Here is a 16,561-nt window from a genome sequence, read left to right on the forward strand (position 1 = left end):
ACCACGAGAGAGATATATCAATATTTTAGCCATAATTTCCCTCTATTAAGCATTATTGTTCTGGGGTGTTTCTTTGCAGAAAGACATCCCTCTGGCTGTATTTTGGTTTTGTTATACAGTTTCTTTTGGCATTTCCTCTGTTTATGTTGACAATCATCCGTGGTAGGGACGTGCATCGTCAAGCCGGACATCCCTTCCTTCACTGAGTATGGATGGTCTCTCAGTGATGGTCCCCTGTCCATCTAGAGCCAGCCTGGCCTATGCCAGAAAATCTGTTCATGTGCCAGGGACTGGAGACAAGATGCAGCAGGAGCTTCACTCCATTCCTGACTGGGGATGCATCACCATTATCTTGGACTCTGGCTGGCATCCTGTCATGAAAGGACGCAATGAGAGAGATCAATGTCCCTGGACAGCCAAACTTGCCAGGGATCTGCCACAGGCCCTCACGATTGACTGTGTGAAAGGCCTTGGTGAGGTCGACAAACACCATATAGAGACCCTTCTGCTCTCTGCACTTTTCTTGCAGCTGGCAAATGGAAAAGATCATGTTACAGGTACCTCTGCCTCCGTGGAAACCACATTGGGATCCAGGGACAACATTCTCAGCATGGCTGATTAGCCGGTTGAGGATGATTCTTGCTAAGATCTTTACTGTGATGTTCAGGACTCAGGAGGGCTATACCATGATGGTTATCCAAGTATGCCCCGTCCCCTTTCCTCTTGTAAACATGCACTATGGATGCGTCCTTGAAGTCTTGAGGGACTTCGCCCTATCCAGATTACCTGGTACAGGTGCCATGCCTCCATTCTTGTAGATGTCTGCGGGCAACCCATCACCTCCTGGTGCCTTTCCAGAAGGCAGTGCTTTCACTGTCTCTGCACTGGTGGGGGTGAGGGGGGGGTCAGACAGATTTGATTGGCAGCTGGGGTATCGTGGCAATATCCTCTTCGGAAATTGAGGACTCTCTGTTTAAGACCTCACTGAAGTGCTCTTCCCAGTGTGCTAGGATGTCACTCTTGTCAGTGAGCAGGACACTTGTCAGAGGAGCGGACTGGAGTTTAGCCAGTGGTTTTGGGCCCATAAATAGCACACAGAATGATGCATGCATCTGAGACATTCCCAGTCAGGAATGGAGTGAAGCTCCTGCTGCATCTTGTCTCCAGTGCCTTGCACATTAACAGATTTTCTGGCAGCCTTTGATACAGCTACATAATATTGTCTTGTTCATTGACATAGGCCAGGCTGGCTCTGTAGATGGACAGGGGACTGCATTCCCGTCACTGAGAGACCCTCCAGACTCAGTGAAGGAAGGGATGTCCGGCTTGGCGATGCACGTCCCTGCCAGGGATGATTGTCAACATAAACAGAGGAAATGCCAACAAACAGTAGAACAAAACCAGAATACAGCCAGAGGGACGTCTTTCTGCAAAGAAACACCCCAGAACAATAATATCTTTCGTGGTTAGAAACCATGAGTTTGTATTTCTAGCTCATCTTGTTCAGAATTTAGAGCCAAACCTATTTTCTGGGTGCTAGTATTGTGGTGGCCATATTGGATATCATGGAAACTTCCAATACAAAAAATTATGGTATTCATATCATTGATCAACCTGTGAAGTTTTGTGGAAATATCCCTCAGTTAAAAATGTTGTCCTATTCACCCGCATTATAGGCTAATGTGGGCTAATATTGTGGTGGCCATATTGGATTTCCAGCAAAGAAATTGACCGGTGTGTCCACATAGGTTGTGATTCTATTGGGTCATATATATTTCTGGTGGACAACCTTTGATGTTATGGCAAATGCAGGTATCCAAAAAAGGAGTGGTTTGCCCCCCTGGGTAATAGGATCTGACAGGAAATGTAATGTCTTTTCTTTTTCATGTTTGCAGCCATTTTGACAATATGCAAGCTCAAGAAAACATGTTCCTTCTGTGCCATGAATCTTAGCCAATGGATTATTATTGCTTGTGTTTGCCAAAACAGTCAACAATCATGGTAGAAATCATGGTAAAACACTATTTCGGGTAGCCACCATCTTGTAAATATGCACAATAAGGGTCCAGACACACCCGATAATGAAAAAAGGTATTCCATTGAGTCTCTCATGGTCAGAAACCATGAAATAGACACCAAGTTTGCATTTCTAGCTTATCTGGTTCAGAAGTTAGAGCCAAAACCTATTTTTTTGGTGCTAATAATGTGGCGGCCATATTGTGGCGGCCATATTGGATTTCATGGAAACTTGCAATACAAAAAATGTTCGTATTCATATCATTGATCAACCTGAGAAGTTTCGTGGAAATATCTCTCAGTTTAAAAAATTGCCCTATTCACCCCCTATTATAACTAATAGGGGCTAATATTGGGGGCGGCCATATTGGACTTTCGCAACAAAATTGACCGAGTTGTCCATATAGGTTGTGATCCTATGGGGTCATAGATATTATTTCTGGTGGACAACTTTGTATGTTATGACAAATGCAGGTTTCCTAAAAAAAGGGTGGTTTGCCCCCTGGGTATACTCCCTGTCCCCAGTGAGCCACTGGGGTCAAAAAACCCTGGTTTGGGCTTTGGGTGGCAAAGCCTTCATCCAATCAGGATGAGAGGCGCCTTCCTCCAATCATGATCGAGTGGGGCGGGCCTTGGTGCACATGCTGTTGGATTGTTGTACTTCCCCCACTGTAGAGCGTGTGCATGTGCACATCTTGTTACCGGGTGGACCGGGTATTTTTCCAAATCACCCAAATCACTGAATTTTGATAATGTTAATTAATGGACATATTGTAAACATTTTCACTTGTTTAATCCCATAGGGGATTTATCTGTTTAAAAGGATCCCTGGCCAGACAAATATGCATTAAAACACTTCACATTTCACATTTTGTTTGCATTTAAAAAAGATAACATATTTTGAGACAATGTATTTCTTTTACTGAAAAAAAAATAATCGAAATTGAGGTTTCAGAGAAATAAAGTTTTTTTTTTTTTTTTTTTTTTTCCAGAATCGTGCAGCCCTACCTGAAATGCTTCCGTGTGCGTGCAATAGAGCGTTGCAGTCCCGCCCCCTACCATGGCCCAGGAAATGATTCTCCGTTCATTTTCCTCATAGACATTTCAGAAAGTATTTATTTAAAGACGTTTACGCCGCGGACAAAGCCAACTCCAGTCGTGACAAATCATGACAACAAACACAATTTTTTGGGCCGAACAAATAATTAGAAAGAAGAAAAAAACGGCAGTTTACAACACTTTTTGTTGTTTTTCTTCTTTGTAATTATTTGTTTGGTCCAAAATATTGTTTGTGTTGTCATGAGTTGTCACGACTCGAGTTGGCTTTGTCCGCGGCGTAACCGTCTTTAAATAAATACTTTTTGAAATGTCTATGGGAAAAATGCATTGGGATTCATTTCCTGGGCCATGGTAGGGGGCGGGACTGCGACGCTCTATAAGGCTGAACGATTAATCGTTTTCAAACCAAAATTGCGATTTGAAACCACGCAAATCGCAAAGGCTGCTATTTTCTCTTTTTTCTTTTAATCATAAGCAGACATGCAAACGTGTAGCTTTTCGGCGAAAATCGCCGTTTTTATTCCAAATAAGGCACCCATGTGATTCATGCAAATCCGTTAAAAAAATGTTTGGGGGGGGTGAGGGGGTCTGTGGGTGGGGGTGGAGCCCGAGCCCGCTGCCCGGAGCATTCTCTGACGGACTCACGAGAAACGAACTGTAATGATTCTGGAAGATATTCTGCTTGTATCTGCGGCATCATGATCATGATGTGCGCCACCGCTGGCCGCTCCGCGGAAGAAAACCTGTTTGTGTGGACGCGGGACTCGGCGGGACGGGCGGGACTCGCCAGTCAATCCCATAGTTTAGCTGCAAGTGCAGCTGCTACTAGTTAGCATTAGCAACGTTAGCACCTTGCGTTATACTGTCTGTGGTGTGGACACGCCGGCGTCAGTTTATCTCGCTGTGTGTGTGTGTGTGTGTGTGTGTGTGTGTGCTCGCGTGTGTGCATACATGCATGCGAGTAAAAAAAAAAAGCATGCGCACGTGTGTGTGCGTGCGTGCGTGCGTGTGAGTAAATAAATAAAACGCTTGATACATACAACTTGTAGTCCTACACCCCCCCCCCCCCCCCCCCCCCCCCAGGGCTTACATAATACTAAAGATATATTAAAAAAGAAAACATGCAGCTCAACTGTTGAATAAGGAGAGGATGTTACTCTTATCTACATGTCTTAAATTGACTAAGGCTAAAATAATGACGTAAACTGACCCTGTTCCAAAACTATTTTTATTATAATTTATTATTTTGCCAGTGAATATAATTTCTATTTGACATGATGTGAAGAGTGTAACTATAAGGGATTTTGAGATGGGAGTGTTGGACCTGTTTTTAAAAATCACACCTGTGTGAAGTGAGCGGCACTCTTACAGTATCATCATACATCATCCATTCATTGTCATTTTTGTGACAATGAATGTGTAGGACAAAAATAGCCGATATATGACAATTATTCTCCATTCATTGTCAATGGCATTTAGGACAAATCTACACTATAGCTGAATATAGGAGGGGCTAGCACTCCTCAAACTGTTGGAGTAAATGAATTGTTCTTCTATGACTATCAGGAAATTAATGTTAACATCTTGCTCAATACTGACTATAGATTTGTACTGATTTAGTAAATAATCATCTGTCATTTTTGAGTGGTGCAACCACTCAACCACACTATAGACAGCTACAGTATGTGTGTGTGGCTGTGTCCCTGGGTCTGTCCCTGGCTGTGTCCCTGGCTGTGTCCCTGTGTCACTGGGTCTGTCCCTGTGTCCCTGGCTGTGTCATTGGGTCTGTCCCTGGCTGTGTCCCTGGCTGTGTCCCTGTGTCATTGGGTCTGTCCCTGGCTGTGTCCCTGGCTGTGTCCCTGGCTGTGTCCCTGGGTCTGTCCCTGGCTGTGTCCCTGGCTGTGTCCCTGGCTGTGTCCCTGTGTCCCTGGGTCTGTCCCTGGCTGTGTCCCTGTGTCACTGGGTCTGTCCCTGGCTGTGTCCCTGTGTCCCTAGCTGTGTCCCTGGCTGTGTCCCTGGGTCCCTGGCTGTGTCCCTGGCTGGGTCCCTGGCTGTGTCCCTGGCTGTGTCCCTGGCTGTGCCCCTGGGTCCCTGGCTGTGTCCCTAGCTGTGTCCCTGGCTGTGTCCCTGGGTCCCTGGCTGTTTTCCTGTGTCCCTGGGTCCCTGGCTGTGTCCCTGGGTCCCTGGCTGTGTCCCTGGGTCCCTGGCTGTGTCCCTGGCTGTGTCCCTGGCTGTGTCCCTGTGTCCCTGGCTGTGTCCGAGCACGAACATAGCGTTATAGCGTTTGTTCACCACCAAGTGTCACTGTTGCACAGCCTAACACACAGACACACACAGGCCGGGGAGGAGGGCTAGTACAGTACAGGAAGTAATTAATTTGAACATCTTTCTACATACTGAGAGTAATAGATTTGTACTGATGACTCTTAAGTGTAGTATATACTGGACGCTGTTTATACCAGTCAGTCTGTCATACCATCCCTCCCCACTGGGGACGCTGTTTATACCAGTCTCTCTGTCATACCATCCCTCCCCACTGGGAGCACTGTTTATACCAGTCAGTCTGTCATACCATCCCTCCCCACTGGGGGTGCTGTTTCTACCAGTCTCTCTGTCATACCATCCCTCCCCACTGGGGGTGCTGTTTATACCAGTCTCTCTGTCATACCATCCCTCCCCACTGGGGACGCTGTTTATACCAGTCTCTCTGTCATACCATCCCTCCCCACTGGGAGCACTGTTTATACCAGTCAGTCTGTCATACCATCCCTCCCCACTGGGGGTGCTGTTTCTACCAGTCTCTGTCATACCATCCCTCCCCACTGGGGGTGCTGTTTATACCAGTCTCTCTGTCATACCATCCCTCCCCACTGGGGACGCTGTTTATACCAGTCTCTCTGTCATACCATCCCTCCCCACTGGGAGCACTGTTTATACCAGTCAGTCTGTCATACCATCCCTCCCCACTGGGGGCGCTGTTTATACCATCCCTCTACACTGGGGGTGCTGTTTATACCATCCCTCCCCACTGGGGACGCTGTTTATACCAGTCTCTCTGTCATACCATCCCTCCCCACTGGGAGCACTGTTTATACCAGTCAGTCTGTCATACCATCCCTCCCCACTGGGGGCGCTGTTTATACCAGTCTCTCTGTCATACCATCCCTCCCCACTGGGGGCGCTGTTTATACCAGTCAGTCTGTCATACCATCCCTCCCCACTGGGGGTGCTGTTTATACCATCCCTCTACACTGGGGGTGCTGTTTATACCATCCCTCCCCACTGGGGACGCTGTTTATACTACTCTCTCTGTAATAGCATCCCTCCCCACTGGGGGCACTGTTTATACCAGTCAGTCTGTCATACCATCCCTCCCCACTGGGGGCGCTGTTTATACCAGTCTGTCATACCATCCCTCTACACCGGGGGCGCTGTTTATACCAGTCCGTCTGTCATACCATCCCTCCCCACTGGGGGCGCTGTTTATACCAGTCTGTCTGTCATACCATCCCTCCCCACTGGGGGCACTGTTTATACCAGTCAGTCTGTCATACCATCCCTCCCCACTGGGCCCCCACATGTGGCCCCCACCTTCACCTAATGCGGCCCGCAGGTTAATATCAACTGGCGGCCTGAGGGTGGCCCCCACCTTCACCTAATGCTGCCCGCAGGTTAATATCAACTGGCGGCCTGGCGGGCCGCGACCCTATGGTCGCGGCCCACTGGGAAAATGCCCGGTATGACCTGTGGCCAGTCCAGCCCTGTTTGGTACCCATAAAACCCTCAATTTTTCACGTCCCCCGCACACTGTCACCTTTTCCAGCTTCGGTCTGTTTGCATGCCTGCATAATATTCAATCGGAGCGAGTCTGATCCAGTATTTACAACACTACTGTACTGTGCTCTCTATTCTAACCAATCAGAAGTGTCCCTGCAGTGCATGTGACTTCAGTGCTCATGTGTACACGATCGCCCAGTGCCCAAAACAAAGTACAGACTGCTCTGCGCAGTGCTGCCAACTTAGCGGATTTGTCACTAGATCTAGCTTCTTTCCAGACCCCCCTAGCGACTGAATTAGTGAAAAGCTTCTGGGGACAAATCTAGCTACTTTTTCAACACAAATCGTGTCAACACAAATCTTGTTGACAGGCGCCAAAGATAAAACCCTATTTTTTTCTTCATTTTCCCTCTCTCGGCCTCAAATCCGCTAAGTTGGCAACACTAAAGTGCTCGGCGCGTCTGGCTTCCTCGGCTCGGTTATGTGCACAGAGCAAGGAAATGGTGTTCTGGGCTGGCTCCATATTTTCGTTGCTAGAGGCACCTAAGAGTCGCTAGGGGCGCTAAAAAGTCGCTAGGGCAGCCGCAAGCATAGCGCCTGCGGAGCCCGAAGAAACTCTTGAGTCGGCACAATTTCATCCCAAAGAGATCAGGAACTTCGGGGATATGGTTTTGACGTTACAGACGTCCAACAAAAGAGTTTTGTGCAAGACCTGTCATGGTACAGCGACAGTCAAAACATCCCGCGGCAACACCACAAACCTTCGCATGGCACGGGCGCTGTCCTGCTTTCCCATGTTTATTTTAATATTACATTGTCGCCGTCCCCGATTCTGGTGAACCGGTCCCCATTGTGGTGCATGTACATTTGTAATGATTTGTTTGAGCGAGGTATGCGAAATTGCAAATTGCAAGATCCGAGAGCAGTCATTAAAAAAACCTTAAACCAGGACCCGTGGTGGGAAAATAGCAGGTCAACAAGCTCATAAACATTGAAGTTAAAGTCATGATCTTGTCTTAACCCTCAGACAAAATTATCTTTAATGATAGCCTAATTCTGTCATTCTGTCATCACATCTGTCAAAATGTAGCCTACACTTATGCAATGCATATTCTTTTATTTGGTAAAAAAAAATCATCATGACGTAAAATAGACACTAGGCCTAGCCCAGGCTTACTTTTCTGCGAAAAGAAGAGCCTGGTCACAACGTAAGGCAGAGAAGCGGGCGGATGTATCCTCCGGAACATCAGTCAGATGTATTTCCCCCGGATACGATATTTTCCCGACCAATCACAACACTTGTTTCATTCGCGGAGAATGTAAACTGATTTGTAAAGCATCAACGTCATTTCCTTGGGCAATACTTCCGCTAAAATCCCGCAACTTCCGCTGATAGTCTTTTCAGCGTAGGTCTTGCCCAGGGTGCACTAGGCCTATGTCTTTGCTCAGACACTATGACATAAAATTGTCCATTCATTGTCAATGGGAATTTAATGTTTGTAGGACAACGTTTGTGAACATACACTGGATATAGGAGGGGCTATAGTGCCCCTCAAAAACAAATAAATCAATTGAACATATCTAAATGTGAATATTAACACTAATTTTGTTACTAACGCTTACCGCCATTGACTAACGCTGACCGCCATTGACAAAGATCTTTGTCAATTGAGCTTTTATAGTGCATTCGATGGATCGAGCCATAATGCTACTTATGTTAGCATCGGGTAGCTAGCTGTTGTTGTCACAAGACTCCGTCGCCCATCTTAGATCAACTCTCTTTAAATAAATACTTTTTGAAATGTCTATGGGAAAATGCATTGGGAAAGAGGGCGGGACTGCGACGCTCTATTGAGGGAGTTCCAGGGGGTCCCCAGCTAAATGATTATTAGGAACCAAATGGACCCTTAGGTCACATAGGTTTTAACTCAGAGATAAATTAACATTGATTTTACAATATAAATTGGGGTCCCAGAGATAGAAATGCCATTTAAATGGGGTTCTGTAGACTAATATGATTGGGGATCCTTGTAGAAAGGAGGGACCGCCACTTGCTAGGTTCAGAGCATTTATTTAAGAAGCAACGTTTCAGTCTTGCGGCCGGCTTCTTAAATAAATGCTCTGAACCTAGCAAGTGGCGGTGTGCGGGTGTCATCTCTATAAATTGGGGATCCTTGAAATTTAACAGGTTGAGAATCACTGCTAGAGCTAATATGCATGTCAAATTGGGGGTCGTTGAAATTAAACGCGTTGAGAATCATTGCTAGAGCCGTACAAATCTTCTCTTATGGGGGTCCCTGGCATACATTTTCAAATGGGGATCCACAGGCTGATTAGTGTCAATTTGGGGGTCCTTGACATGAAAAGGTTTTGGAACTACTGCTTTAGAGAAATTATCAGACTAATTTACTTTACTTGCTAAGAAAAGTCAGCATACAGTCATATTTGATTTAACTGGAGTAAGATGAATAATTGAACAATAATGTATGCTTTTTATCTTCTTTGCAGGATGTGATACCGGTGAAGAGCATAGAAGTGACCGGAAAAATCAGAAAACAAGTCCAGTGTGGTGACGGTCTCAATGTCATGTGTTATACTCTTTATCCCATTGGGGTGAAGGCTAAGCTAACCTTGGTGGAGCCCTGGAATGGTCAAAATGATGTAACAGTGGGGTGGGTCCAAGGGATTTCCCACATGGAGAATTACGCCACATACGCTGCGAATGACCTGCATGGCAAGTAAGTGTTGTGACAGTTGCAGTGGTCATATAGGGGGGCCCTATATTGCACCCAAGTTAATGTTAATGTATTTATAAAGCGCTTTACATTATTACGAATCTCAGTGCTACATAGATTAAAAGCATGGCAAAAAAAAAATAGAATAAAAGTTTAATTTATTTTCCAGTTGAAAGAAATTACGATCGCTCCCTCCACACAGCCTTTGTTTACATCCGGTTAATGTCACGGGCTGCGTGGGTCTACAAAATAAGATAGAAATACTGAAACACTGGCAGTGGTGGAATGATTAATTAATTCATATCTGGCAATAAATGTGATTGAAGATCGTCTGCTAAATGCTTAAATTGTAAATTGCTTTTGGAAGAGAAAAGAGGCAGTCCAAGCCTTGGAATACATTTGAAACAGAATTATCACACATTGCTGAACTTTAAATTACAGCAACCACTTTTGTTCTGGATTAATTTAACTGAATGCTCTGGTGTAGTTATAGCAAACACAGATCAAACAACATTTTATTTGTCTTTGACTAGAATTTTGCGGGCCTTCGGCCGCTCATCCTAACACCACGCGGCGCAAATGGGAAGAAGGCAATAGCGGAAGTGCGATTTTATTTTATTTATTTTTTATAACCAATAACCGTTTGTGCCGACATTTTGATTAATTAATTTGATTGAATTATTATTGCCCTCAAAATAGAAGAGAAGTTAGACAAGAGAAGTTTCTTAACACACTTTTTTTAATTATTTTTGTATTGATTGCCACCCTGGATGTTGCCTTCTGCCATCTCTATTCATGATTTTCATTCATCATTTGAATGCCAATAGAAAAATCTGTGATATACACAACATCCCTCATTTTAATGTGTCAAGTATATAGTATTAGACACCCAGTCCTGAAGGTGGCGGTAAATACACCATTATGCCGATTTTGACCGAATTCCGAATCTGACGTCAATAATTTCTGGTTTTTCATATCCAAGTCAAATTAAGCTCTAATCAAGCCCTGAATATCGCATTTTGAGCAGCTATGAACATAAAGACCATGTGCGTGCGCGAGCGTGCGCACAAGGATTTCAGCCGTTTTTTTGGTGGACGAGATCGCTGTTAGCAAAAAATGCTAAAACATGCTAATTAATTAAAAAAGAATCACCCAATTAAGGGGAATAAAACAATTACGTCAATTACGCCAATGGTTCCGTTCTCAAAACTTCTATTAAGGCCTACACTGTAACGAATATGTTGTAGAAATTACAGTTAGTTAATGGCAAAAAGGTTGCCAATAAAGTAGTGTAAAATTACTTATAGTTACTGTAAAAACAAATTACAGTAAAGTACTGTATACATGTTTACAGGTTTTAACTGTAAAAAAATATTACAGTAAACTACTGTATACCCTTTTTACAGTTTGTTACTGTATATGCATTACTTTTGGTTATTGTAAAACAACAGCAATTAATTGTAAACCAATTTACAACATTATATTGTATTTTTTGAAATTACAGCTATTTACTGGCAACTTTTGTTGGCAATAAATAATTGTAAAACAACAGCAATTAATTGTAAACCAATTTACAACATTATATTGTATTCTTTGAAATTACAGCTATTTACTGGCAACTTTTGTTGCCAATAAATAACTGTAAATACATAAACACAGTATGTTGCTGTAGAAAGTTTTTTACAGTTATTTAGGTGTTTTTTTTACATGCAATTAGTGTTTGATCCAATTAATCAACATTGCATTAAATTCTCTTCAACCATTACATAAAACCCAGAGTCTGATATGCAATAAAACATTTATTAAAACTTTACATTACAAGGTCACACCTCCCATTTTTTCCATCCCCTAAAACAAACAATATTAAGACTCTCCAGAGAAAAGTGCAAACTTTAAAGACATTTAAAAACAGTGATTCTGAACCTTTGGGCCTGGTCCTACTAATGGGCGGTCAGGCCACGTACCGGTAATTGGCAAAACACTAGGATTTTATTGAGAATAATTTGAAAAATCTTAACAAATTTGAGGGGGCCCTGACCAAGAAAGGTTTGAGAACCACTTATATTTAAAGGTTTAAAACATGAAGAAAAAAATAATCTTGTTCCCCGACAAGATGATAACGTACAACATGTACACATTTTTTTATGTTGTTTTACATCCATGATGTACCTCCAAACAATATGTAAATTGTCATCGTTTCCAATTCAGTGTTGCATCATCAGTCTAGTTTCCCTGTTCTACCAGAGGTGAATGAACAAAGAAGCTTGGCTAAACAAAAATGTCACTGCTGTGATCAGTGTGGTAAACACTTCCCTACAATGTCCAAACTTAAAATACACCAGAGAATTCACACTGGAGAGAAGCCCTATGGATGTGGTCAGTGGACAACACTTCTCTCAAATGTCAATGCTTAAAAGCCTCACTGATTTAAAACTTGAACCGCCCCAGTCGGAGAATTCACACTGGAGAGAAGCCCTATGGATGTGGTCAGTGGACAACACTTCTCTCAAATGTCAATGCTTAAAAGCCTCACTGATTTAAAACTTGAACCATCACAGCCAATAATCAAGCCAGCAGCAGCTGATCTAGATCCAGACACAGCATTGACAGTGCCGTTAGCAACTGCCAGTGCTTGTGGACTGGCACCCACAATCTAGGTCACCCACTACTAGCCAGACTAGCTGAAAAACATTTAATTCAAAAAAGAAAAAACAACAACATTTTGTTCCCTGACAAGAAGAAAACGTACAACATTGTAGAACCATGTATGTGTCAGAACACCGTGCAAAGCCAATTTGATCTGACTAAATATAATCCAACATTAAAGTCTCTGCAGAGGTCAAAGTGCAAACCTAACAAAAATATACAGAGAAATTCAAATCCCTGCAGAGATAAAAGTGCAAACTTTCAATGTCCTAAAAGGGGAAACAGGCCTGGAAAACAAAAAAGGCCTGGAAAAGGCGTGGAATCAAACAAATCGAGGTAGACTCTTTAAAACTCACAAGGGCAAGGCAAACATTACAAGGTCATACCTCCCAATTTATTCCATCCCCTAAAAAAAACAATATGAAGACTCTCCAGAGAAAAGTGCAAACTTTAAAAACATTTAAAAACAGTGATTCTGAACCTTTGGGCCTGGTCCTACTAATGGGCGGTCAGGCCACGTACCGGTAATTGGCAAAACACTAGGATTTTATTGAGAATAATTTGAAAAATCTTAACAAATTTGAGGGGGCCCTGACCAAGAAAGGTTTGAGAACCACTTATATTTAAAGGTTTAAAACATGAAAAGAAAAAAATAATCTTGTTCCCCGACAAGATGATAACGTACAACATGTACACATTTTTTTATGTTGTTTTACATCCATGATGTACCTCCAAACAATATGTAATTTGTCATCGTTTCCAATTCAGTGTTGCATCATCAGTCTAGTTTCCCTGTTCTACCAGAGGTGAATGAACAAAGAAGCTTGGCTAAACAAAAATGTCACTGCTGTGATCAGTGTGGTAAACACTTCCCTACAATGTCCAAACTTAAAATACACCAGAGAATTCACACTGGAGAGAAGCCCTATGGATGTGGTCAGTGGACAACACTTCTCTCAAATGTCAATGCTTAAAAGCCTCACTGATTTAAAACTTGAACCGCCCCAGTCGGAGAATTCACACTGGAGAGAAGCCCTATGGATGTGGTCAGTGGACAACACTTCTCTCAAATGTCAATCCTTAAAAGCCTCACTGATTTAAAACTTGAACCGCCCCAGTCGGAGAATTCACACTGGAGAGAAGCCCTATGGATGTGGTCAGTGGACAACACTTCTCTCAAATGTCAATCCTTAAAAGCCTCACTGATTTCAAACTTGAACCGTCACAGCCAATAATCAAGCCAGCAGCAGCTGATCTAGATCCAGACACAGCATTGACAGTGCCGTTAGCAACTGCCAGTGCTTGTGGACTGGCACCCACAATCTAGGTCACCCACTACTAGCCAGACTAGCTGAAAAACATTTAATTAAAAAAAACAAACAAAAAAACATTTTGTTCCCTGACAAGAAGAAAACGTACAACATGTACAACATTGCAGAACCATGTAAGTGTCAGAACACTTCTGATCTGACTAAATATAATCCAACATTAAAGTCTCTGCAGAGGTCAAAGTGCAAACCTAACAAAAATAAACAGAGAAATGAAAATCCCTGCAGAGATAAAAGTGCAAACTTTCAATGTCCAAAAAGGGGAAACAGGCCTGGAAAACAAATAAGGTCTGGAAAAGGCGTGGAACCAAACAAATCGAGGTAGACTCTTTAACCCTTAGAAGAGCAAAGACGCCAATTGGCGTCTTCATCAGAATTCCGTAAATGAGCAATGACGCCAATTGGCATCTTTCTCTTTTTTGATTAATCTAAACATATTAATATGCTCCGAAGCGCTGTTTAAATTCCTGAGCTTATATTCCAACTACATTACCCAGAAAACCCGTGTCACGTGACACACGTGTACGTGTTGCCATTGGAAGCTGGTCCCACCCCCTGTAAACAGTGGGGGCAGAGGGAGTCTTCATAGTTTTCATTGTTTTGCCTGTTTGCCGTCTCGCCCGAGCGATTTTCTAGCAGAAAAAGTTGAAAGCAGTACTATTTATTTGAGCGAGTTTTGTGGTAGTAGTATTGATCCATACGCGTCCCAGTCGCCTTCTCCAGGCGGAGTAGCCCTGGTCCAGTGCTTACAGCGAGACTCGCTGCTCCCTCCCTCCTTTTTTCATTGTCTCCCCATCGTCGTCCGATGAGCTATACCGGGAAACCATTGAAGAAGACGATCAACCCGGAATGTTTTGAGGTAATCTTATTGTAGAAAATGCCCTTCTATAGTGATCAGAAATCATAAGATGATCGCTACAAATAGATGCTTGGATAATTACTACTACTAGTCAGATCATGACGCCAGAATGACTCACCACGATGGCCCCCAGCCATTAGCCAGCACCGAAGGTGCTGGCTAATGGTGTTGGTCGGTGCATTGGTGCTGGCTAAGGGCTGGAGGGGGGGGTTGGTGTCGATCGGTTGGTTGTTGCAGTACAAATGTATCGTAGCAGGCATGCACGCATGGCAGTACAAGTATTTTATATTGTAGCGTGCCTTATAGGCGATCTGATCTTTAGAGTAATGTTCGCTCCTTTTATTTACTGTCTACAAAGACGGAGAACAAACATGCATCGTTTACTGAAGCAACGCGTGGTTATGATGACGTTGCTACAAGGATCGGAGGGGGGACGGGGAGTGAAGCTAACAGTAGCGTATTATATAAGATCTGTATGACGTTTCATTGACGTCTGAGCTTGCATGATAATTGCATTCATTGTATATTGTATACAATCATGATTGTACATTGTTTAGTGTGTCTCCGTGTGATGATGATGATGACGATGATGTCAGATAGCCTACGTCCCCCCCCCCCCCCAACTGGCTATTGGCCGGGCTGACTACAGCTAAATGTTTATTTTTATATATTTAGAACTGGCATCGGAGGAGGAGGATGATGATGATGATGATGATGATGATGAAGACGAAGAGTCAAGACTGCGATGGAGTTCTCCGACACTGAACCGGATGCATTCATTCATTTCAGTTGTTTGTTTTTTTTTAAATTTAGCCTACACACACACACACCGTCAAGAACAACTGGAATGCAGTGGTTTGGGGACACTGGGGAGTTTGGGGACAACTGTTTTGTATGTAGGCCTATTTATTTTCTGTAATATTTATTATAATTGTATTATGTTAGTAGTCATAAAAAATAAAAGACAAGCTTTTACAATGAGTTAGACCTGTCATGGCTATTTTGTTCACTAGTCTGAGGTTTATGGTTTGACTAAGCGAGTTTCAACTGTGATTTACTCTGTAACGGTAGATGGTAAGAACCCAATTTTTTTGTTATAATACAGTATACATTCAAGTCTATATTTTGATACATATCATGGGCACAAAGTCATATCAAAACAATGTCCTTGGATGAGTTTTTTATCAAAACTGTTTCTTCACAACAGGTTTTTGAGATACATGCATGAATAGACACGGTACTGGTAAGACTATGTAAACATGGTATATATCAAAATGTGCGTTAGAATGTCTAATTTTACCCCAAAAAAGAATTGAGTTTATATGATGTTCCATTTCAGAGCTAGGGGGACTTTTAGCTGGATAGGTCAGATTGATCATGACTGACCATGCTATTTATAGATGGCAAAATATCTACAGTGGTACATGTGAGAAACTTTTTATTTTATTTTAATTGAACTAGACAACTCACCCTTTAAAATGAGATATTGCATGGCTATGTACGCCCAGCAGAAAAAAAGTTATTTAGAAAATAAAACTTCAACCGGTCATAACTTTTTTTGTTGTCCTAGAAACACTACCCAGTGTAAATGCAGGCTCTTTTAAATGGCTTCCAACACCACAACTAAACATTTTATCAACTCAGTTCATTTTTTTCCTGGAAGCAGACAAGCCAAGCTTTCTCTGAAGGTCTTTCGTTGTCACACATTCACAACAGAGAATTTTCAATAAATCATTCAAAAACGCCATTCTGCCATAGAGAAGTCTAAAAACTATATAGAAATCCATGAAACTCTCAAAGAGTTAAAAACTCACAAGGGCAAGGCAAACAAGTCCGTTAAGGAGATGGCAGATGTCAAGTCAATTCAGGCAGGAGGTCAAAACCAGCAGGTATCCATGGAACTCATCGTTGGAACTCAACATCTGACAGGGCAGGGGAAAAAAAGAACAATATAAGTATTTGCTACTATTTCAGTTATCTACAGGGCTGAGGTTTGTGGACAGTTGTGTGAATTGGTGGGGCAGGTGACAAAGAAACGTGTGGACAGAAGATGACAGGTGTGGAGAGGTGAGGGGCAATACAATGGCCTTGGGAGTAGTGACATCCAGAAACTGCCCTGTGATCCTTAGTTGACTTTCCCT

The 16,561-nt window shown here is 43.0% G+C and overlaps 1 protein-coding gene across 2 annotated transcripts in view; it reads left to right on the forward strand.

Annotated features, from left to right (window-relative positions):
- Positions 1 to 16,561, forward strand: part of LOC306942798 (uncharacterized protein) — a 63,538-nt gene that overhangs the window by 27,008 nt on the left and 19,969 nt on the right. For both annotated transcript variants that reach the window (XM_079528895.1, XM_079528896.1), the window contains exon 6: positions 9,361 to 9,590. In XM_079528895.1, the coding sequence (XP_079385021.1) occupies positions 9,361 to 9,590 (230 nt within the window). The remainder of the gene's footprint in view (positions 1 to 9,360; positions 9,591 to 16,561) is intronic.

This window comes from Electrona antarctica (assembly GCF_951216825.1).
Source record: "Electrona antarctica genome assembly, chromosome: 2".
Taxonomy (NCBI): Eukaryota; Metazoa; Chordata; class Actinopteri; order Myctophiformes; family Myctophidae; genus Electrona; species Electrona antarctica.